This window comes from Acanthaster planci, linkage group LG03, assembly GCF_054643075.1.
Source record: "Acanthaster planci isolate LZ-2023a linkage group LG03, COTS_SCS, whole genome shotgun sequence".
NCBI lineage: Eukaryota > Metazoa > Echinodermata > Asteroidea > Valvatida > Acanthasteridae > Acanthaster > Acanthaster planci.
The window spans coordinates 5,044,926-5,069,847 of NC_141779.1; the positions used below are offsets into that span (position 1 = coordinate 5,044,926).

General features: G+C 42.5%; 1 protein-coding gene across 6 annotated transcripts in view; it reads left to right on the forward strand.

Annotated features, from left to right (window-relative positions):
- The window catches only part of LOC110986431 (epidermal growth factor receptor-like), a 118,075-nt gene that overhangs the window by 23,288 nt on the left and 69,865 nt on the right, over nt 1-24,922 (forward strand). For 2 of the 6 annotated variants that reach the window (XM_022248283.2, XM_087135100.1), the window contains exon 1: nt 15,492-18,438. The exons of 1 other annotated variant lie outside the window; for it this stretch is intronic. In XM_022248283.2, coding sequence (XP_022103975.2) covers nt 18,333-18,438 — 106 coding nt within the window. In that variant the 5' untranslated portion in view covers nt 15,492-18,332. Of the gene's footprint in view, nt 1-15,489; nt 18,439-24,922 lie in introns of those variants that run through there. 3 more of the 6 variants (XM_087135098.1, XM_022248301.2, XM_087135101.1) reach the window with 3 other exon arrangements.

Below are 24,922 nucleotides of genomic sequence, written 5' to 3' on the forward strand. Positions count from 1 at the left end.
AAAAGAAAAAAAAATGCGCATGAGAAGGGGGAAGTGATCCTACATTGTAGGTGGAAAATTGAAGGTGGGGAAAACATTCCTGAGATGAGACGAGACCCAAGAGGCTAGACTCCTGGCCCTTCAGGGAATGTTATCTGTCTTGGGCTTGGTGGTGTCAGCTGCACAGAGGAACTCTCCAATTGCTGTGGATATCTCAGCTGTCCAAACAGGGATTGGCAGTCTCTCGGCACGAACTCAGACCTCAGATCCGTGGCGATGTTATCGCATAAAAATGCCTGCTTCAGTTTCATACATTTATGCGATGTTATCGCATAAAAATGCCTGCTTCAGTTTCATACATTTATAATTAATGCACTGGCATTTGAAAGTATTAATCATTCTTGAATTCACGGAGTTGGCCGAAGGAGTGTTTGGACAAGTTCATGCGAGCTGTGCTAAACAAACCCATAAGTTGTGGCCAGATTTCGATTTAAAAAAATCACTTTGATCATCTGATGCAAATGTGCATGTAAATAAGTACAAGGTTTGCAGTAGCACCATGGAAGGATGTCTCTTTTCTGAGTATGTGTGGTTCTGGAAAGAACCGGAGGGTATGCAACATTTTGTACAGTATAGAAAATGATAATGAGCATATAATTCAGAATTAAAGTGCGTAATATAGAAATGGTCTCATCGAAAAAGCTAAAATGAAAATTTAGGTCTTAATCTTGACAAAAAAGCACCTTGAAATATTGCAGTTTATACATGGAGAGAGAATTGCAGTGTCACTGCCACTGAAAATGAACTCAATCATCACAGTGCGCTTGTTTACCATTTGTGTATGTTGATACTGGTACATGTAGTTTAAGGGGCATGTACAAGTGATGTACATGTACATGTATACTGACATATACACGCTGAAGGCTTGACCAGAAAAGGTCTCATTTCACAGAGTGGGGGGAGGGTTGGTGGTCAAAGGGGTGCGAGTCAGTGGTGGCAAAGCTGAAGGCTACAAAGGCTGATCTTGAAAATTGATACCTAAACATTGGTTTCTTGGTCACTTGGGTTGCTTGCACTGAAAAGTTTATGGCTGCTGGAGATGTGAGCCGCACTGAATTAGGGAACATCTATACACTTGGTACATACAAGACAGTGCACCGAGGGTTCTAATGAAGTGTGTTTGTATGTCAGATACTGGACGTTTTACTAGTTAACTTTTTAAAGAATTGCTGCACATACATGTACATGTACCGGTATGTGCATTGTTGTGCTGTACTTGTTGAGTTAAGATGAGTTGGATTGTATATAATCTGATTTCATGTTTGGATTTGATTTATCTGTGTTTGTACTTGTACATTTCTCTAGTGTTGTAAATGTGACCTGCTCTGCAAAAAAGGGTAATAAGTCGCGCAATGCCAAAACACATAATGGTCCGTTCTATTTGGAGAGGGCAAATTTTTTTCCTTTAATAGCTTCTGTAATATTTATGTTTTCAGAATTTGTGACTACAGTACAAACATGGATACTGATGAATAAAGATGAAAAATCGATGATTCAGTAAGAAATCCTGGAGGCCTATAGCATTGTATTTCCCAGCGCTGCACTTTATGAGCTTTTTCTCGAAAAGTGCTTTTATTGAATCAAAAAAAATGTGGATATACAAATGTTTATATATCTCTGGAACACAGCGCACTACAGGGGTCATTCATTAATCAAATTAAAGCTTTTTACATACAGAATCCAGCCATATCACAAACTTGTAACCTGAATCTGGTGACTAACTGCTATTACCCATTTTTCTAGAGCTGGTCACAAATGTTCAGGCCTAATTGTTAAGTTCCAGGAAAGGTAAATACAATTTTACATTTACATGCACAAATGTATATTGTCCAAAGAGCCTTACACATTTTGTGATGAATTCTGACCCTTAATACAGATCTGCGGTGTACGTGTTTTCACACAGCATTTGTCAAAGTACCGTTCCCAACATCCCTGCAGTTGTTTCCAACTGCATTTCAGCAAAATCTTTCTTGTCCCCCCTCCGTAACAGTTGCCTGGCTTTTCTGTAACAACAGAGGGCGGCATTGCTACTCCAAGGCTGATGAGTTGAGCTCTGCCTGTCACTGACATCATAGAGCCTCTGTGTCGACAATGTGCTTGTGTTCTCTGGCGTGCACTTATGCGGTGGCCAGTGGTCCATTTTACATAAAGCCGGCCCTCTGCTGGTCATTGAAATAATTATCACAAGGAAGAGGGGGCGAACGGATAGAATTGTATGTAACGAATGTAATGTACATGTACTTGCAGTTGACACTTCAACAATTCTGTATGGTTTTGAGATTATTTTTTAATTCACTGGATTTTGTAACTGTACTTTGCCCAGTTCATTGAAGTTTTTTTATATGGGTGATGGTTTTGTTTAAATTCAAGGTCCAAAAGTATGCGATTTTGTGTCCCTTTTATGTGTAACCCTTGTAATTTAACCAGGAAATACCACTGAACTCGACTTCCAACTCTTTGTTACTTGTTTAGCAGGTAATTATTTACAATAAAATATTTCTAAATTGCTCTTAGAAATTGAAGAAAGTGTTTAAAATGTACAAATTTTTATGCCAGTTGAGGGAGAAACACAAACAAATTGGACCCAAAATTTATAGAATGACCCATCTTCAACTTACTGAATTTATTATATGTTTTTTGGCACATTTTCTCCTTTGATATTCCTGTTACTGTTTTCCAAGCCTGCAAGTTATGAAATGCCGATTTCTTTGAACACACATGTACATGTATGTGTACAGATCTTCTGTGAAATGTCTTTCCATTTTTGTGTTATGTTTATCCCAGTTGTAAATCCTTGTACTTAGATCACCTTCATGTCAAGGAAACACACATGTATGTATTGTCGCCTCAGTGAGGCAGTTCATGCAGATGTACACAGTTTGATTCATGGAATACTAGTACATGCGATGCCACGGCTGAAAGCCTGGCTCCCGACGGCAATGAGAAAACAATCTGCTGTTTTGACACAGGCTCATTATCAGAGACGACCTACTTTGCCTAGGTTCACCGCGCTGCCAGGCCAGCACCGCTCGCCAAGGAAAAGCGAGCAGGTTGTGCATATGTGCTCAGAGTTGCATCGCCCGTCTCGACTGGATGAATTCTGTAGTTCAAGTGGAGTTGAAATGGTTCAATAAGACAATGGTATTCTTAAGAGTGTGTGAAATATTTCCTCAAATAAATTCATTCCCTTAATAGTGAAATTAAGTATTTGTTCTAATGGCAGACTTTCGGGAGGCAACCATAAAGGTGGAGTATGAACGTTCATTAATTTTTTGTTGTTGAAGATCCAGTATTGTACATGTGTGAACCTAACCACTGACCTGGTTTGAGTCTTGAGAAACGTGTACATGAGGAAAATATGTGGGTTAGAAAGGGGGTGAGGGTCCGCACAAGCCCCGCCCCCAAGGGCTGCAGATGTTGGCAGTATTGTGAACTTTACCCCGTTCTACGAGACCTTTGCCCGTGTGTTTCTGTGGCCCCCCCCCAGACAGGGGAGAAAATGCGATCTGCGAAGCTTGTGGCAAATGGTCAGACGGGAGCTTTAATGAAAAATGTGCAGTGGAGCGCATCTCCCGCACGTAAACATCTATCATCTGCATATCATGCCATTACTGTAGTCTAAGTAATTTGATTGTCCTAGCATTGGTGTTTTTGTACGTTACGTTAAGGGACTTGGAGCAGTCGTCTAGTACTTGCTTCAGGAGGAATTGCCTGGAAGATTTAAACTCCTTTCAGGGGGTGGCTTGTAATTAAAATGATTTCCATGAAACATTGTGGATTTCCGTGTACCTACCGGTGTACCGGTAAATGTGAAGATTTCTGTCAGATGAAGTTAAACACTTTCGCTTGTAGTCATAAAATGGGCTTTATGATAGGGTACATGATGTTTGAGCTTCGAAGGAAACCAGCGGAGTTTTTTTTTTTTTACCTGTCTACACTTTCAGGATGGATTAATTAGCTTTCGAGCTACAGTGGTTTATTTTCACTTTTATTAATCCTGACCACCTTAAAGTGCATTCTTTTGGTTTGTTGTTTGATGTTTGTCTTTTTCTTTTTAATATAAATGTTCTAGTTTGTTTTTTTTTTCACTCTTGTTTGGCCGAATAAATAATAATAATAATTAATTTTCTTCAGAAGTTCAACAGTTATTTTCTTGAGGTGGCACCTGAGAAATTATGTGCAGCGAAACTATCCATAGTGCCATTCAGTCTGTAGCGTTGCCAACGTAACCTTTGCGGCTGGTTCATACTTCAAAGTGAACCTTTACGTGAATTTGACATCATGAGAGGTTTGCAGTCAAATGTGCCCAAGTTAAAAATGCGCTCAACATTTGGAGAACGCAGCTTGAACACTGCACTCAAATTCGACATCACAAAAATTGCATTCGAGTTCGCTTTTGTGCCGAGTGTGGACCATTCTGCAGTTTGCACACGCAGTTTGCGTTGAGGATAACTCATCTTGAGCATCAGGAGATCCCAAAAATGGGAGACCATCCCAGCTGTGGCGTGCTCACATACGGAAGACAGGTGCCCCTCTAATTGCCATTTGCAGAGTGATCAAGCTCAGCTCGCTATAGACAGTCAGCCGCTGTTTACCGGTAAATGAAAGAGACGCCAATCTGGTGGTGATTGGGGGAAGGGATTTTTCAATTCAGGTTTTCAATTCAGGGCTGTCCATCTCCCCTCCCCTTGACATCATTTTATCTTTAACCCTAAAAGAGCCAGGGGGCAGAATCCGCCCTCTCAACAATAATTTGACACCAATTTTTTTGAAAATCGGACATGTCTTTCTTGTGCAGCTTATATTTAAAAAATTTTTTTGTCAAAAGCAACCTTGCGGTGTGAGGGTTAATATACTTCATACTTGTTAGAAGTTTTCCTGATTTCAGGATTCTAGATCCCCCAAACTGGAAATATTAACAGGTTAAATCAGTCCTGTTTTTGATACCTTTTTGTACTTTTTTGTCTCCAAAGTGCAAAATTCACATAATACAGCCTCAAGTGAGAGAGCTGAACAGTCCCAAATCCTCCGATTTAGGATTCTAGATCCCCAAACTGGGGATATTAATAGGTTAAATCAGTCCTGCTTTGGATACTTTTTTGTACGTTGGTCTCCAAAGTGCAAGATTCACATAATACAGCCTCAAGTGAGAGAGCTGAAAACCCAACAGTCCCCGATCCTCCAATTTCAATATGATTTTACACACACCTTAGGGAATAGGGTTTTAAATGCCATGAAGCGAGCAAAACCAACACGTGTACATGCACATGTACTTTTATCATTGCCATAATTAAGACTCCTCTGCTGTGTAGACGGTGTATGGAAATGTTTGCCTGTACCCTGTACAGTAACTGTTTGTGTATTTTACAGAAATATAAAAAATAGAAACCGGGAATATTGGGGTTGATTGATCAGTTCTTTGGTTTCGGTTTGTCTCTTGAGTAATAGCGACTGGAGGGGTATGTATTGCAATGGAAAGAATGTGAAATCAGATACTAAATTTTTGGAAAAGAATTCACTTTTGCATTCACATTTCACTAGGAGTGAAAACGATTTCCCACCTCTGGGACAATCTGGGATAGCCCTTTCCCCACTTGTATGAACATCTGTGAAAATTGTTTTTCCACCTGTGTGAAAACCTGTGAAGGTTGTTTTCCCACTTGAGTGAAAATCTGTGAAAACTTAACCCACTATGAGATGAGCTTTGTCACGTTTTGTGAAAAGAAAAGAATGAATTAAAAAGTGTGGAAACATGTTCCCATTCACAGGTTAACTTCAAGTGCTGCATTCTGTGTGCTTGCTTGCCCATAACCCATTACATGATTTGTCATGTACTGTACTGCTGTTGATTTCTTTTTAGAAGTACCACTGTAGGGTCTGTAGATCTTGATTGATTTTAATGGCTGATTTTGATTAAATCTCAGTTTTTCCTGCAAAAAGGAAATTTTGCCATCAGCTATTTCCAAATTGTAGGGCAACAGGGATACAAAAAAAGAAATTAAACTTTGAAAAGCAAACCAAATGTATTTTTATTTGTTTCAAGTAGATGTTTGGGGGCACAAAATGCAGAGTTCCATGCCTGCTGTTGTGAGCGTACAGTGGGCAGCAGTAGGTACATGTACATGTACAGAGTTGATTCATGTATTGCATATTGAAGTGATACATGTACATGTAGCTGAATGCCATCTGGCCGTTTGCGCACAATCAGTCGTATCTGTTTGCATTCTGCCAAGCGCTTTGCAGTTGTACACAAACAAGCACTTCTGGGAAAGCCCGTCCATTTTGCCAGTGCTTTTTCGAAAATTAATTGATGCTGAGCAAACAGCGGAGAGTTTGACAGCAAAGATCAACAGCTCTGCGCTCTGATGTCCCAGTAACGAGTGCAACCACTTTTTCTTATTCGATATCCGAGAGGTCTCATTTGATTGAATTCCTTCCATTTTGGACCACGCAGCTTTCGCCTGATTGAAGTTTGCCCTTTTTGACAGTAATTGTGACCTCCGCGGTCAAATCACAGACTGTTTAGTGCTAATGAAGGACACTTGGATGCTGTTTCTTTCTTGTGCCACATACTCAGTGGAAATCTTCTCACATAAAGACATGGCAGATTTTGTGCACATTCAGTCAAAACTGGCCATAAAAGTGCACTGAACCCTATGCATACAAGGTCCATTGCACATGCTCTCCATTTACTCAAAACTAAACATACAGTGTATGTCGTGGATCTGCTGCACATGTAGTCCACTTACAAGGTCTGTCTGCCTGGTGCCTGTGTGTAACCATGCTGCAACATACATGCTGTACATGAATGTGAATATCAACTGTAAAAACCAACTTCTTGATACTAAAAGATTAACCTCCTGTTGATTCAAAAACAAGATTAGGAATAGAGGCAACCGTAGAGGTTGGTAGCGATGCAACCGTGACTCGTGCATTTCTTAATTGTTCGTGGACCAGCAAAGTTCAGTTCTGACCAAAGAAAGTAGCACCTTCTCTTGGTCTAGCTCAAGGCTCAGAGGGGTAGATGAAGAGATTGCAAGTACCCAAACAGGAGTGGCTGAAAGCCTGTTTGTCCTGGTATTCTCAGTAAATCCACCTGCACACCAGTCCATCTTCCCCAAGAGCTGGGGATCCAAGCTCGTGCAGTGACTAGCCGGAAACAGACACTTGTTCCTTAATTGAATTTGCTTCAACTGGCAAATAATGACCATTTATCCTTCCAGTCAGACCTTGCTCCTTAACCCTTAATCAGTGTCAAAAGAAAAGGTTGTTTGTTTTCGCAGTGTGCAAAAAGTTTCTTTTCTTCTCCAGTACGAGAGCTGCCGGTATTCGTGCTTATTCTTTGGATGGTTTTTCGGTTGAATTCTTTTAAGAGGTGATGTTTATCGATATACTCTACATGTGAGACACTTCCATTAGTGATTGAAGTATTACACGCTGTTTAGAAAACAGCTCCATCAGTTTGGTTCTGTTGCTTTTGGCTCATTAGTTATGCAGATACATGTAAATATGTGGCATATTATGCATGTGATTTGCATTGACTGCAGAACATGTAGCTCCGTTGTCACTGTCATATTTCAGGCCTCTTTTAAGGGAAAATTGAAATACAAGTTTTTCTTGATGATGATCAAACACATTGGAGTTGAGGATTACATGTAGGTACATGTAAGCACCAAAGAGCTACATGTACATGTATATTCAATGATAGAGTGCTAACGCGTTGTACATGTAAGTTTGGATGCCTGTGGAATGCATAAACTTTGATTTATAGATGTTTATGTGTATTTGCGGAACATAAGTAAATAGGATTAAATGAATTCTGAAAGATCTGCGGCACTCGAAATGCAGGGAGCAATCACAAATATACACACACGAATAACATGTGTACCGTCCGCACATTTTGCTGTCGTTAGCATAATGCAATAAAAAAGCCTCTCGAAAATTCATCTGTTGCACCTCACAATTACTCTTGCCAGACAAGAGCTGTACAATGTTTAATGTTCCCTGGGCTTGGATGCGAGCAGCAGGGTTTTCTTTGCACGGCAAGGTAGCGCTGCGGTAATTTAATGTACCACAGCTCTGCGGTAAGCGCTGAACAATCCTGTGTGGAGTGGATTTGCAAGGCTTGTCATCGTGCACACTTCTCCTAACCCCAGTTTCTTGCCACTTTTCCTTTCTGCCCATTGGGTCTTTAAGGGGCTTTCACACTAGACAAATTCTCTGGGAAATTGCCGGGGAATTTCGGTTGGTCTGTTCACACCATCAAAGAAATATTTACCCCGGGGTTTAACGTTTTTCCTGGGGAAAAGCAACTGGTATTTCCCTGAAATAGTGTCCCTTGGAGTTACCAGATGGGACTAGTGTGAACAGTTACCGGGGATTTGGTGGGGTAAAAAATCCCTGGGATCTTCCCCGGGGATTTATTTCCTGGGGATTGGCTCTGTAGTGTGAAAAGGCCTTTAGTTTAATGCTCGCCCGTCACCTCTCTCAGGCACATTGGTCACGCTGCATGGTCTCTGCCCAGCCCTGACCTATTACTGAACTCCCAATTGGGGAAACCAGAGCTGATTATTGCACGGGTGGTACGCTTGTTGTCTTTGGGCCGGTCTTCATGGCCCAGCGCACAGCTGAACTCAGCACCAGGGACACACACTCGTTAATTTGAACCACCTTTTCAACCGCCTGGAACAGCTGCGATTTCACTAGGATTAATGTGCTTAGTGTCAGTGTCAGGTTGGCTCTTGCTTGTATTCATGCATGAATCAATCCAACGTTCTTGCCTCTTACTTAAAACTCTAACCCTGTGGGATCAATGAAATTATTTAGGATCTTGTTGCGTTTACGCCCCCCCAAATAAAAAGCAAACAAAAAGCATACCTCTTGTTTCTGGGCCTAGCCTATTTTGACGGCGCAACCGGGAAGTTTTTTTTGGGGGGGGAAGAATATTGAGATGTGAAATTGAAAATAAATACAAAAATGTGTCCATTGTGGTTTGAATGTGATGCCAAAAGAATTCAACGGATTCATTCATGCATGCGACTATTGTCAATTTCTTCATTCTATTTGAAACGTGTTGTTTTTAACCAAATTTTATGAATAAAAAGTAGCCCCCAATAATTCCCACCTACTTGTACCGTACCTGTACAGTGTACATGTACATGTACACTGTACAGGTACGGTACATGTACATGTACACTGAACATGTACATGTACACTGTACAGGTACATGTACGGTACATGTACACCGTACATGTACACTGTACAGGTACGGTACATGTACAGTGTACATGTTCAGTGTACATGTACTGTACCTGTACAGTGTACATGAATCTTCCCTGTTTTCAGACACCGTGTGTAATAGCAGATCTGGTCCTGTTTGTTTATTTTCTATTTGTTTTCGGTTAGGGGTGTTAGTTTTTGAGGCTCATGTTTACATGTACATGTGTCAGAGAAACCTTCAGAATTTCTGTGATGGTGTGAATGGGGTTGGATAGAACAGTTCCTCCAATAATGTACATGTACATTGTAGTAATTATAATAATAATAACAAGCACCTGTAAAGCGCCATCTATCTAGCAAACCATTCCGAGGCGCTGTATTATCATTATCCCTCCACATTGGGCTCAGCTCCCCTCAGCTCCCGCCATTTCGGTGCAAACAGGTACGGCTAAACATAACCGTTTCTGCCCTCACAGGTACCCATTTACGCCTGGGTGGAGAGAGGCTCTCTCTGTAGGGGTAAAGTGACTTGACCAGGATCACAACATGCTGTCACCAGCTTGATTCGAACCTTCGATCCTGCGATCAGAAGTTACCGGTACAAACCCTAACCACTAGGCCACATGCCTCCTGTGCATGTGGCATAGTTGTGGCCTAGTGTACATGTACTGTACTTGCAGGTACATGTAGATGCACGACCAGAGAAAGAGGCGCATAGATAGTAAAACAGTCCTGTTAGTCACCAGCAAATTTACCAGCCCATTAGTTGAGGCCGTGCCAGTTAGGGTACGGTAGACACATTACACAACTAACTCGCACCGACGGCCTTCCGCTGGGTCGTCTTAATTGCTGTACAAACTCCAGACTAACCAAGTCGCATCCCGTTGCCGGAAGCAGTGGCAGTTTATCTGAGAAGGAAAGATGCTCGGCCGAGGGTGCCGGTACCTGGTCTCGCGTGCTGCAGAGAGGGGTGGTCGTAGAGCGGGGAAATGTAAAGACAGGAGATGGCCTTTGGCCTGTTCATTTTGCCCCTGTGGTCATTTCACTGATGAGAGAGGCTCAGAATAGACTTAGCTGGCAAACAGAGCTATTATCTAAATACACGTAACACACATGTACCGGTACTCTGCAGTTTGATTCGTTTTTCTGTTGTACGTTCCTAGATCCATGCAACAGTGTTTGCCTTTCCAAACTAGAAGTGTGTGTCATGTACTGGTGTACACATCTTGGAAAGCTGTTGCTGCATATACCGGTACCATACTACCAGTGAATTTGAATTCTTTTGGCATGAGAGACTGTTGTACATTCAGAAGACTGAATTATATGCATGTATCCCTTGTGGCTAATTCCAGAAATTAGGGGTCCAGAGTGTGACATTTTTGTGTCCCTGTTACATCTGACCTTTGTTATTTGACGTGGAAATATCACCGGAATTGATGTCAGACTATTACTTTTGTTTGGCAGGTAATTTGCATAAATTCTTCACTCTTGGAAATCACAAAATGTGTTCTGAACTCACAAAATCATACGTCAGATGTGACAGGGACACGAAAAAAAGGAGGCCTAATTTCTGGAATAACCCTTGTGCGTATCTAGATATACCATTGCATGCAATATCACAGTGGTTTATTTTGGGGTGAATGTTATTGTAGCTTTTTTTACTTGGTGTTTACTGTGTTAGTGTTAACATTCAAAATGTGTATAAAAAAACCAAACCTGACATTCCAAAAGGGTAATTGATATTAATGAGGTACCATTCAATTGTCTATCTAGCAGACCACATCTTGTGTAGACTGTAGTTTTGTGTTGTCAGCCGTCTGTGTACATCGTACTTTAATCCGGTTCAGCTAAGTGCTTCTTTCTTGGTATTTCCTTAATTATCTTAAAGTGTGATGAATTTGAATCCCTTCAAGAAGAAGGTGTCTTTCCTTCTTTCTCTCTCTCTCTCTTTAAATTCCTACCCGCCCCGGGGGCACAGCCACGGCTAATGGCATTTTTCTATCTCCGTCAGATTTGCCAAACGAGATCCTGGCTAAAAGGTTTTCGGGCCCTTCCCCTCCTCAAATCTGATCACTGGTCGTATTCGCCCCCACATGCAAGCGGACCGGATGCTTACTGACAAGCTCGTTATGTGTACCAAGCCCTCAAAGTGTTTTGTAGCGCACTCAAGAAAACACAAAGACAGCAGCAAATGGACTGATAAAAATGCAGTGCCATCTTAGGACCATGACAAAAGTGCACGCAGTTTGAAGTTGTCAAAGCTAAGTGATGCAGTTACGCAAACATCACAAGTGGATTTTTCATTAAGATATGTACATCGGTAGCACCCATTAAGTCAGGAAATTTGCCTCATTCTATGCATTTGAAGGGGGTGTTGATAGGGCCTTGGTATCTCATCTAGCTGCCTGTCCAGAGGACAGCCAGACACAAATTTTGGACCAAGAGTTGTTGCTCGTTGCCAATTTACAAACCCACCATTTTTGACATCAATCTTTAACACTGCAAAGAAGTCTTCACTACTCCTCCCAAAATGCCTGGCACGGTGGAAATACATGTACCGGCATGTCCTTGTCCAGAACCTAGGGATTTCAGCTTCATAACTTCTCCTGGGAGGCAGATACTGCAATCCTCGATGAAGCCCTGTGGGGACTATGAGCCCCGAGCTGGACCAAGAGGGGGCACGATTTTCTTAGCAAAGGAGGCTCCTTTGGTCGGAACTGCACTTTGCTGGTTCATGAATGCCTGGGAGAGGCACATATCATGGTCACATCATTTACCAACAAAATGGCCTCTCCCGACCAGCGTGGCTCTTTTCAACCGATGAGGGGGTGCTTCTGCTCGGATGGTTCTTGACTTTGTTGCTCTGTCAAAAGGAATTAAAAATCAAAATGGCAGGCCTTGCATATCTTAAATCTGCAATTTTGTGAATACATTATGAATACTGTCAAAACACTAAAAGTAGGGAAAGTGCGGTTGGATTTCTGAGGACCAATATTTGTCGATTTGGCCCCCCCCCACTTCCCTGGAGACATAGTGCCAATTTTTGAATTTTTTACTCCCAAATTGTTTCAAGAATAAAAAAAAAAGTGCCATCTCGTTTAGAATAATACTACTATCTGTCTTTTTTTAGAGGATGAAGGTCAAGATTACTTTTCCAGACTAAAAAACTGAGCATCTGATCTGTTTTAGAGAAATAAAATCTCTTATTTTGCTCCCTGGACTAAAACTTGGATATGCGACTGTATGTACTGCTGAGATGTACGCAAAGCAAGAGGCTACCAATATGATTGGGTTTTTCTGTTCCTGTTTTTATTGAATCACTTATTAACTGAAACAGAAACTCCTGCTCTGGATAATACATGCACCTGACCAGAATAGTCACGGGCTGGTGTCTCCATTCATCGGCAGTGTCAAGTATGCACGAACCAAAAGGTCAGCCCTTGGGCCATTCCATAAATACACGGAGACAGATCAAAAGGGGAGCAATCATCTGCCGTGAACAAGAAGAGTTGGACCAGCTCCATGTTTTTGCAGCTCCATGTTTTTTGCCGACACCCCAAACAGAAAGTGTGCCTGATCCAAACGAAATAAGTTTGCAATTTTATCACTTCCGAAGTTACGAATGGGCAGAGAGTCAAAGCAGAGCTGTGGCAGTGTTTGGGGTACCTACCTGGTATGAATTACCCAAACTGTTTAACATAGCTTTTACAAGAAGTGGATGTTCATATCTTTCCAGGTCAAACGTTTTTATGGGTTTTCGTGGATCACTTACCTCTGCTCGTTTAAAAAAAAAAGTCAATGTAGGCCTACTGTTTATTGTAATAGATATGAAAGTTTACTGGTTGTCCATCTGTGTGTTTGTATTCAGTGTTTGTAGTTCTCATTTTGGTATGAAAATAAATGTTATTTTTCAATCGAAATTGAATTGAATCTTTAAATTTGAAAACAACAAAAACTAAGGAAATTGCAATGATTTCTAACCGCCTGCTGCCGCTGGTGTGTAATACGTGCATTCATGTACTAACTCTTCCTGTTTTTTACTTGATTTATACATTTAATCAAGCGCGTCAGACTTGATGGGGAAAAAAATGAACTAAAAAATTCTGAATGATGTACCGCGAACGTCTGGGCGACATCATCGAGATGGAGCCTGGATATCCGGTGATATACTAACAGCGTTTTTATTACAGGCGAGATGTTTATAACACGATGGCTGCCGTGTTGAGCATCAGTGGACTCGGTGATCACTATGAAACACGCCATAAAATTGCGGCCGTGAATGAATGCCAGTGATGGATGATGTAAACACGTCCGCCAACAGATCATCTGTGTAGAATTCATCCAAATGGCCTCAAAATCTCATCAAACCATCAGGGCAACCTGCATGCAACACCAGAGGGGCCCGGAAAAATAACGCTCCCCCAATTTTTTTTTGGTTTCTTAGACTAATGTGGGAAATCATTTCTGTATCTGTAGCAAGTCCCTTAAGACTTTGAACACAAATTCAAAATTGTTGGACAGTTTCATTAAAGAGTAATTGCAATCAATTTGTTTTAATAAAAACCTTCAAAATGCACTTTTGTTTCTCATTTAACCTTATTTTCAACTTTTGTTTCGCTACTTCAAAGGGTAGTTTACTGCCTTTTTGGTGTTAATGTTGAAGAGAATTTCCACATTCATGAGCAAAACTGTGATATCATCCCAGGAAGAAAGCCTCACTGTTGCATTGGTTTGTACTCAGAAAAGTCCTGCATTTTCAACGGGCACACCTGTGCTCTGAAGCACGTCTCCCCTAGATGATTTCACACCACCAGTGCCCTCAGTTGTCCGGGAAAGCATGGATAATTCTAATTGTTTAAAAAGTGCACTTTTCGATGCATGGAATGTAAAAGAATTGTCAAACTGGCACATGGATGAAGAATACAAAATTAAAGAAAAAGTGTGTCTTAGAAAAATTGATTGGCACACTTTAATTACACCCAGCCAATATACAAGTTAGGATACAAGTTTGCCTGTCGTCAATCAAACATTGTTTGTAATAAACCTGTACTCTTGGGCATACCCAACACCCTTATGTACACAAAGGCTATTACATGTCCTACAGGCTATAGTAGAAATGGTGGTTGTATGAGTGGCTGGCAAAGGTCTTTGGTTAATTTTTGGCTCTGTAGTCTTCAAACTTATAAAGACCTCAAGACATTTGACCACAAAGTTATGTTGACAAATTGTGGACAACTCCATCCCCCCAAAGATTTGCACATGTTTGAAACCTTTCATCATGTCCCTGCAATGCATGAAATTGCTTGGCTAAACTGTGTGACCCCATCTGACCACAACTCTGTCAGCAGGGCACCCCGAGGGTTGCAAGTCATAACAAAGTGTTCCAGGCATTTGTCTCCGTCCTCCCTCTAGCTCCCCTCCCTCCACCCTCCCATCAGATTCACTCCCAGGGACCGGTGTTTCCCAGGTATGGGTCAAAGGTTGTGTGGAGGTCAATCAGGAGGTTCATTCCTCTTGGGTTCAAGTTGTAGCTGCAGTCTCTGGGGAGGGGCGGCATTGTCTTTGAAACAGACCTCCAGTGGAGGGTTAGTGACCACTTCACCCATTGTGGGGCTTGTTGGTGGCTTTATCGAATTACCTGCCTCCAACCTCTCTACCCACCAGTTGCGAATATTTACAAAATGGACTCAAGGTAGAGACTTTCATGTCACATGTAGTGTTGTCCAAAAAGTACACTGCACCGCTACCTGTAATCGATGCGTTATTTATCCAGGAATCAGAGAAGGAGGCTGGTACGGTTTTGCTATTAAAAATGACAAATGGCCTGTAACATCCATGAGCATTTATTGTCACAAAAAAAAAGCATCTAAAATTTGTTGCTCATAGTGTCAAGCCATATCTCTTACCAAGGCCATCTCAGCTCAACCATTTATACTTTCTTTGTACTAAAAAAAAAGTAGAAAAAAATGGGAAAGTACCTTTTGGATATTCCATAAAATAGTGCAGTTCATTTTTGAAAAATGAACAAAGGCTCACAGGTATCCACACAAGAGGGCTTTCGATCAGGCTGATACTATGCTGATCCACAACTACAAACAATTCAAAGTTCAAGTTTTTTTATCGGTTGGTGGGGGGGGGAGGTGAACAGAACGGTGGGGTTCAGTTGCAGCCAACAGACACATGGTCCTACGAGGCCTTAGCAGGGGGCCTGGTCGTAGCTTCGCCTGTTACCAGATCATAGGAAGTGCTGTACACCACATGTGCCTTTGGTACATATTAGTCTATAGTTTTTGAAAGGTCGACCACAGCTGGTGAACAGTGTGAACAAATTTGGCTTAGTGGAAACATTTAATACACGGTGCAAGCAAAAGGAGCACTAACCTTTGAAGCGAAACCGGAAAGACAGAGGAGGCCACTCTATTTGGTTTTGAGTTAATATTCTACAAGTGAAAAAAAGTAGACTGATAGTGCATAGGTGGACAGATGATGTGGGTGAATATGCATTGTAGCTCAAGTGCTGGAACCGGCTGGAAAAGTGTTCCCGTCTTCCTGTACTGGATAATTTAACTGATCAGCAGGTTGGGATGACTTGTTTCCAGTAATGATAAGCTATGAAAAGTGTCTTGAGTTGGCTTTGGGCCATATGGGAATATACCTACCAGGCATGTGCCTGGTCATGCAGTGAAGTTTTATTGCAGACCCAAACCTGGGAAATATTGGCCCTGAAAAAGGCTGCCACAGCTCGGAGAAGACCAGAGAATGACACAGCAGGAGTTGGGATACCAGGACTGGCATAGTGTACGCACGGTGTGCCATTAAGTTAACCGTTACAGTTGTAACCATTGACCCACTTGTCAGTGGGGGGGTCTGCCTGTCTCTGTACACAAAGGATTAAAAAGCTGCTGCACGCGGGCCATTGTTGTGCAGCGATATTGATGTGATGATCCGGGGCCTGCAAACAATAACGCTCCAAAGGACAAGCGTACATGTGCATGTGGACTGCTGTGTTCTGTTCAGCAGTGCTGATTGCTGTAACCAGCTTATAAAAGAGAGCCCACATGTTCAGCATGCTGGGTTTGAACACCGCTAGCTGGCATCGGGGGACACTGTGGCTGATGATATTAATACACGATGAATAGTTTATCATTAGCGGTAGATCGGATTGGCTGATGGCCAGGAGTAAAGTGACTAGACGGTTAGAGCCACCACTTACATGTATACCCACCCGACCAGCCGGTGGATCACAATGCTTTCATTAGTCTTACATCAGCACAGCCCTTCATTACGACCTGACGACAGCAGGAGACAGCGGTGGCTAAGCGTGGCTGCACCCGGCCGCCCGTTGACACATATGCAAACACTCGCTTGTCAGATGCACGTGGGTGATAAGACGGGGGCTCATGCGGACCAGCCAACCCCCCCTTAACGGTCATAATATCAGGCGAGTCTCCCTCTTCCTGGCTGTTTGTGATTGATGGCGCCGCGGTCTGGCGTTGACTTTTTGAGTTGATGGCGGTCATTAGATGATGTGCGCCGGTTTTGAAGGAAATTGAAAATGCATCTCTGGCACAATCGAGGATTGTATTAACCTTGGATCACAATGTGCTTGAAGACATGAAGACGGGGACGACCTCAACAAGCTCGCCATCATTTATGATGTAGCTACATGGTCGGTCCCAGAGTGCAGCTAATGATACATGTATCACATTGCCGCAGCTTCCATTCAAATTTTGTTCGATAATTTTTGTTTCATATGAGACTACTCTTAAGGTTGTTTTGGAGAGTAGTGCTTGTACATTTCTTCCTTTTCACCAAGTATTCCGAAGACTTAAGGGAAAGGTCACACAGAGATAAGAGCCACGCTCCACGGAAGATTTTTCTCAGCAACTGTAGTAGCTCCTTTTGCGAAGGTTGAAGGGACGTAACACTGAAACTTGAGAGGCTGTGGCTTTGACAGTTCAGATCATTTTGGCTGGCTTCCCTCAGCCTGGCACGCTGCTCTTTTCTATTTTGAAATCAGACCCGGGCACTGATTAAGTGGCAGCACCAGAACCTTCTCCATTTGAGGCTGGGCAGAGGAGAGAGAATCACAGCTTGGGCACCAAGCAGAGCTGGTCTTTCCCAGTGAGCAGGCCGTGTGGAACTCTGTTGACTTAACAAACCACGGCAATCAGGGGAGCTCCCACAATCAGGGGAGCTCTCACCCTCCGACCGCAGTTGAACCGCTGGACAGGGGACAGATCACAGCAAGAAGTCTTGTCATGTGCCTGGGTCTTTGGTTGCCTTTGGTGTGAGCAGAGCAACTCGCCTGGATCAATCCACCCAAGATAGCACGGGCCTGGGAGCTTAAATGGGATGCACATTACCGGTACATGTAGCTGCGGTTTAGTTGTACCTTAGAGCAATTCCACTCCATCCATGCATTGTCAATGTGTATGCATGCAAACTGTGTACATGTACAGTACTGGGCAGCTCACACATTGAAACTTAGCACCGGGCCTGTTTTTCATTTGATCCCTTCCGATTGACCGACAGCTATTTTTCCTCTGGACACGAGCCAAGTTACTCCCCAGATATCGGTCTCCCTTTTTAATTTGGCTTTCATGAGATGTGCAGATAAACTGAATCTTGCAGATTGTTTCTTCGCCGTCGGAAGATCGCATCGCGCTTGATGTCAAGATTTTACCCTCTTCATCTTCACAACAGTAGAGAAATACTCCAATGTTGGGGATTGATGTCTCAATTTCCTGTGGGATTTGAAAAGATTCCCATCACTCATCTGTATGGGCTACTTTGGTTCGGTGGGGCTGAGTAACGCAGTCCTTCAAAGAAGCTGGCCGACATCAGGCCTTGCGACTTACATGTACTTTCCCCATTCCAAAAACCATAGCCTCAGCCTGTAGGAATCGACCTGAAGCGGAAGACTCTTGGCCTTTGTCGACTGTATCTCTGGAGGGTTATCACGCAGCGTGTAGCATGACCAGGTGATCGAGCAGAACCCAGGAGGGGGAAAAAGACGTCGTTTGTCTGGTTATGTTTCATCGGATCCAGATCTTGCATCCATCTCCTCCCCGATGTCGTGCTCTGCGGGTGTAGCGCTGGTTGCGGCCGTCCTGACTATTCTCTGTCGGCAATCAGGCTGCGATCTCGGATTGACAGGCAGCGCGGATGAAAATGGGGGTGAGTTTTTTTTTTTTTGGGGGGGGGGTAGGGTTGAGGGGGGGTTGGTGGCTTCAACTTGCATTGATTTCCATTCTAGTTTTTATTTTAGTCTTCTGATTTGCCCAGCATTTTGCATCCTTCTGTTCGTTAATACAAAATACGGATTTAGTGCAGAGGAACGAATGAGGAAAAGGACAGGAAGAGAGAAAAAGCATCAAGTGATTCAAAGAAGAGCCAGGCATTGCATGTAGACGGTATTATATATCTGGATCATTCTATAAATTTGGGGTGTCCATGGCATGTCCCGTTTCTGTCCCTGTTGACACCTGAGTATTCTGACAATGGAGGTACCATTGAAATTGACTCCTGAGTATGACCTAGAGTATTTGTATTCATATGACAGGTAATTTTCATGACTCAATCACTCGGAGAAATTGAATAATGTGTTTGAAACGTACAAGAGCACAGGGAAAAAATTGGACCCCAAATGCATAGAATGACCGTCTCCAAATCGACATTTACTCTCTGATGGCATTTTGATGTCAGGAATATAACTAGTGTGAAAAAGGAAGCCATGATAATATGCCAGGAAAAAGCTTTGTCTTTCCTGTTTAAGATGCCTTTCCCTGTGGTCATAGCTTAAATAGGAATGCAGCCGGGATGCTAGTCAACTGACACATGCCTATTTATTGCTGCATTATTGTAAATAAATCGATTGTGAGATGGAAACTGAGAGTCTGACCGGCCCCTGACTGACTGGGCATTATTCGCTAAGAACTTCCTCAAAAAAAAAAAAAGTAGGGCGGTGAAGTTACAGTGTGAAAGGGCCCTGCCGTTTCTAGACTTAGCACAGGTCAGCCGAACTGAAGTGGAAGAGTTTATTGGGAGTGGTTAAACTTGTTTGCCAACAGATAAACATCTGAATACAGTGTTGCTTCCTTTATCTCCCACAAAAACATCCATAGCTAATGACCTGTTGGAATAGGTCCTCCCGCACAGGTACATCATGTAGGATGAAACGGTTCATGATGTGAACTTGGGAATGAGTTTTGTGTAGCATTCCTACTCCTGAATGTAAGGAATCTATCTGGCATCTTTGTTTGGTTCCTCTAATAAAAATACATTTCTTATAAAGCCTAAAACAGTCCTCAGTCCTTCACCCATTGGAGGTTCGAGGACTGTTAGGGTTAAAGAGTGGAAAATTCTTAGTGCTCTGCCTGACAAGGGTACTGTTTTGTCGCCTCAAGAAGACACAGTTCATCTTGGGTGTTGTGTGTTCAAATGAGGAGCCCAACCTTTGCCCATGGGAACATATTTGAGAGAAAATGTGGCTCAGTGGTCTGAGGTCAGTAGCTCAAACAACAGCAGTTCACCAGATTAAGAACAGAATTATCGGAAAAACAGAATATCCAACATTCTGACAGTTTTTTAGTGCAGAGGAAGCAGTCATTGTAGAGGTTTCTGAAACTTTCTTGCTCAGAGGACGTCACACTTTTGCTTATAAAGATGCACATTTACAACAATGGAATAAAATTAGAAAGGTACTTCAAAACGACGCAACATGCTCCCAGAGGGAAATGCTCTTTAAACTGGTGCATCAAAAAATTGATAGTCAGGTGAAATGGGACAAAAAGAGTATTTACAAGAACTGGGTAAAAAAAAAAAATTACATTCCCTGGGGCCCTTTAATGCTTTCGTCAATGCACTGATCCCAGTATAATTCCATTTGCCTTGTTCCTTGGATGTGGACACAAAGATAATAATCCCAGTCGCCTTGACTCCACAGCAAACAGTATTCACCATCGACACCTCTCGTTCTCTGCCCCTCTGCTGTATCTTCTCAATTTCTGCGAACCGTCAAGGATTCGTGGGATTGACGCCTGCTTTTTTTTCCTCCTCCGAACGGCCCCATTGTCTGAAGATGAAAAGTCCCCCCCCCATCGTTCGCTTGCAGCTGGAAATACGGAGTATAAGTGACATTTAGAATCTGTTATAATGTCAACTTGGGGAGGGGGAAAAAACAAAGAAACAAGATACCGAGATCCGGCATGGGCTGAAATTTTGAAGTAAGATTAATGACAGGTTGGTGGATGGTTTTATTGGTTTTCCCCTCTCGATGGGTGAGGAGGAACTGGTGTGGCCGTGGTCTGTTTTTGAAAGGTTGAGCTCCTTGGCTAGATGAATTCTTTCATTAGAATTTCATCCAACTGCGTGTGACGCGTGTATGTACCTGCAGGTGTGATGTCAAGTTGAGGATTCACTGTGCTTTATTCAAGGCTGTCCAGGTTTGTTCCAAGTGCCAGCTTGAAAATACATATGTACACTGCACCCACACAGTAAATTTGTTGACAGAGGAACTTTGGTGTGTATTTCTGCTTTCATTTTTGCGACGCCCGAGCGGCAGCTGATTCTGTCAGTGGTGTTACAAGGTGGCATTACATAGCATTACATCACACACATCAATACCCCCCCCTCCCCGTCGTGGAGTTGCACGCTATTATTCAATCAATAAAATCTCAGCACTCAATACTCCGTCATCGCTTGATCAATCAGGTTAATGATTGCTCGGTTTCTTCCGTTCAGACCATTCCTACCAGCAAGGGAAATAAAAAAGATTGACTCTGTAGGCATCCACACACAAAAAATAATAAGTTGAGCTGTCTGTTTTGCAAGCCTGCAATTGTCCAATCTCTGTCCAATATGATACAGCACATGCAGTAATTTATTGCCAAGTAAAAGGAGTGACCTTTCTAGATATAGGATTTGTGAATTGCCAAATTTTCTAGTCATGTAACCACAGAAATGTACATGCAAGAAAGTGGTGAAAAATTGTCTCAAAATGAGGTCCTTAAAACTTTCAAACAGTGCCTTTTAAACCGGGTGGGGGGGAATAAGTCAACCCTACATTACAGATGTACATGTATGCCTTCAGTGCAGAAAAGATGCATTACTCTTGTTGCCAAAGGTTGCTTCTCCATTTTGAGTTTACGGAAAGATGCCTGTACCATTGGTCTTGTGAACTGAAAGCTCAATGTGGAAACAAAAGCCTGAGTGATTTGGTTCAACAAATAAATAGAAAGCCAGCCCTAAACACTATCAGTATCCAGAGTCAAGGCCAGGTAACACAATAGGTGGGAACACACCCGGGGACACAAAACCTGAGATGACAAAAGCACTATCTGGTGTCAGGCTCAGGGACCTGTGTAGCCTAGGGCCAGGCTGCACATGGTGAAATCCAATTATGAAGATGTGGACTGCTTGATGTTAATTTGAAATATGTATCCTTGTCGTGAGGGAGCTGCGAAGCCCTTGTAAGGGTTGCCCGGAGGTCCCTGCACTTTAAAGTCGTATTTGGTTTGCCATGAGAAATCCTAGTTTGTGAGAATGTTAATAATGGACTACTGTGAATTCCCAAGTTGGTTTTGGTCAAGCCAGAACCGTAATCACACCTTTGTCCAAACATGTCTCAAATACCAAACTAAGGAGGTCCTGAGTGACATTTTCGATCCCAGCAGTCTTAAAGGCAGAAGCATTTTGCAGCAATTGGTATTACATATGTCTGAAACCAGACGGAATTTTAGAAAAATAAGGAAGTCTTTTCAGCTGGATGCAGGAGCAGACAGATTATTTGTAAAAAAAGATTTACAACTTGTGCTTCAGCCTTCTACAATGTCTCTTCTGTTAAAATGAGTGTCCAAAGTTTGTTCTGCTTTCACCCTCAACAGAGCAGCAAGATATTATGCGGCGATATCGCCGAGAAACAGTGAAGTACTCAGAAGTACTTGTGGTCCAGCACAAACTGTAATATACCCACCCTCTATCAGTCATCGGTGGAGTGTGGAAGAGGTTAATGAATCATTGAAACGAATGCTTGTGGTTTGAACATGGTCTCAAATGTCGGGTAACATGCACGATCCTTTTTCCCCAAAGCATGTAGCCTGGTCGCTTGGCTGCAGCTTGAAATTATACATGACTCTATCAGAAGTGGCTGCAGTTCTTGCCATATATATGCGTACAGTTTCTAGCTGCAGCCAAGTCACTCAGACACGACTTGCCTCTAATTTCAATTCAACCATTAAAGTATCCTCATTCGGTTGACTTTTGAGAGGATACTATAACAGGAGTGTACGGGTGCACCACACTGAACCTTTGCAAGTTGTCCATAGGTAAAGAAGGTGTTGTGCAACGGACCATGGCACACGTACAGTTGCACATTGTCCATTGTATTTGGAAGTTACGTCAGATTCAAGGCTCGTTCAGTTTGTATGTCCTTCTGGACAACCAAGTGATGTACCAGCAATTTTTGTGGATGTTAACACTCGAAAGATAAGCGACATCAGTGATTGGGAGATAAAAAGAATGTACCAATCTTTATGCCCCAGCGGGTAAATTGCTTATCAGTTGTCAGGGATTAGGGTAGCGGTGCCTGTCGTTTATCTCCATTTCCCGGTAATAAAAGAAGTTTTGAGTTGCACTGCCAGCAGAAGTTCATCGATTTCTATTCAAAATTGGCCCAGATCTTTTTACAGACTCACATTCCCAACTGCACACTGTCACCTTCAATTTACCGGGCGCTGACATCCTGAAAACGGTTCGAATTTGTTGCTTTCTTCTCTGCCTCCTTTCGGGCCGGACTTCAGAAGTTTGATTTCTCACCCGTGGCACAATTGCATCGTCGTCACAGCCCTTCCCCCCCTCCCCCTCTGATATTTGCTCTTTTGTTCTTGACTGGCGTCGGCGTGATTACTGTTGGCTGCTGCTCTTTCATCTCTCCCGCTGTGCTCAGTCATAACCTAATTGGCCGTTGCTGGTTATTTCGCCCAGAGATATTGCCAGCCGATACTGACAAATAATCCGCCGTGCACCACTGACACCGTGATAAAAATGATTTGAAATTGAATCAACCCATACAAGATATCATTTCACAACAGTCTTTCTCTTAGTCGTCCAGCTGCCATGGTACGCGGAAAAAGTAGCAACTCCTTTTTTTTTTTTAATTCTAAAATTCCGGTTAAAATGAATGTTTGATCCTTATCTCCCCCTTTTTTCTCTGGTGAATGCCTCTGTTAATCAATTAAAATCAGTACTTGTAAGAAAGAAATCAGGTTGCTCAAGGGCGTAGGCTGGGTGGGGGGAGGGTGCGGGGTACGAATTCCCTCCAGTAGAAAGGAGTTCTAATTGAGGTGTTCATATTTTATTTTTTAAACCAAATAGCAGTACGTTATTTATTAGTGTGAAAGTACGTGGGTTTTGATGCACCATGACAGAAAAGTAACATAGCAAACACATGTATCTGTATGTGCACATGGTTGTACATGTATCTGGGGCAATCTGCTTTTCACGTGCTCACTTGCCTTATTTAAAATAAATGCTGGAAATTGGAGTTCCGCTTATTGAAATTCCCAACCCCTGGGGGCCGGGGCCAATCCAGCCCACACCCATGTTAATCAGTACAGATTGTGGTCACAAACCTGCTGTTGTTCAAGCCACTGCATGCACAGTTGGCAGAAAGAGTTTGATAAATATCCCGGTCAGATCATAATTTAAAAAAAAGGTTACTTATTAATGAGAGCCAGTGAAAAAACAGTCCACCAGAATTCATTGAACATTGATCGGAGCATCTGTGTGTAGGTTAACAAAACAGATCAAAAGCCAATATTCTCTTTAATCTGCAAGATGTTAAACCCCCCCCCCAAATGCCTTTGATCAATACCCACCCACTGCCGATCACGTCCATCAGCAGTCCATCAGTAATCCAGCCGCTTGTACATGTACAGTGTACCATACATGCACGTCCGTCCCAACTATTTGATTAATAATCAAATAAATCAAGGCCTGGAGCTGGGACACCATCTGTTCCCGGGGATCACTTCCAAGGGGACCAGCTGCCCCTGTACTTGCACATGTAATACTCTCGGGGTGCTTATTGGCTTTCTGTAGCCTCGCTGAGCTGGTAGACACTCGGCAGGATAGTCCCGGGCTTATTGGCCTCTTCATCAAAGGCTCCTCTTGCGCCAGCCTGGTAAAGCGTCACGTTTCCATATGCCTCTTGTCAGTCTTTTGAAATCACGAAACAATCGATTGTTGACGCTTAAGGTCAAATTGATGAAGATATTTACTTCTACACTTTTGACAGCAGTGCATGTGCATCGGAAGGTATTTTAAGCATGAAGAAATTAATGCTCAAAATACAATTTACGAGTGCAGTTACTATTTAAAGTACAGGTTTGTAAAAACTTCTTGGGAAGTGAAAAAAAAATTTATAAGTTTGCCAGGCATGAGAATAATGAAACAAAATCAAAGAAATATTAAAAACACTGAAGAACAGAAAAGGCAAAACAGTGATAAAATGTCCGAAAAACAGAAACGTTTTGGGATTAATTGCACTTGAAAACAATGTCCATGACATATTTTAGTTGAAAGATAATTACGTGTCATTGTGTATTCTCTGTCATTTAATATTGAAAAGATGGTGTGTGGGTCATGCATGACTGATCAGAGA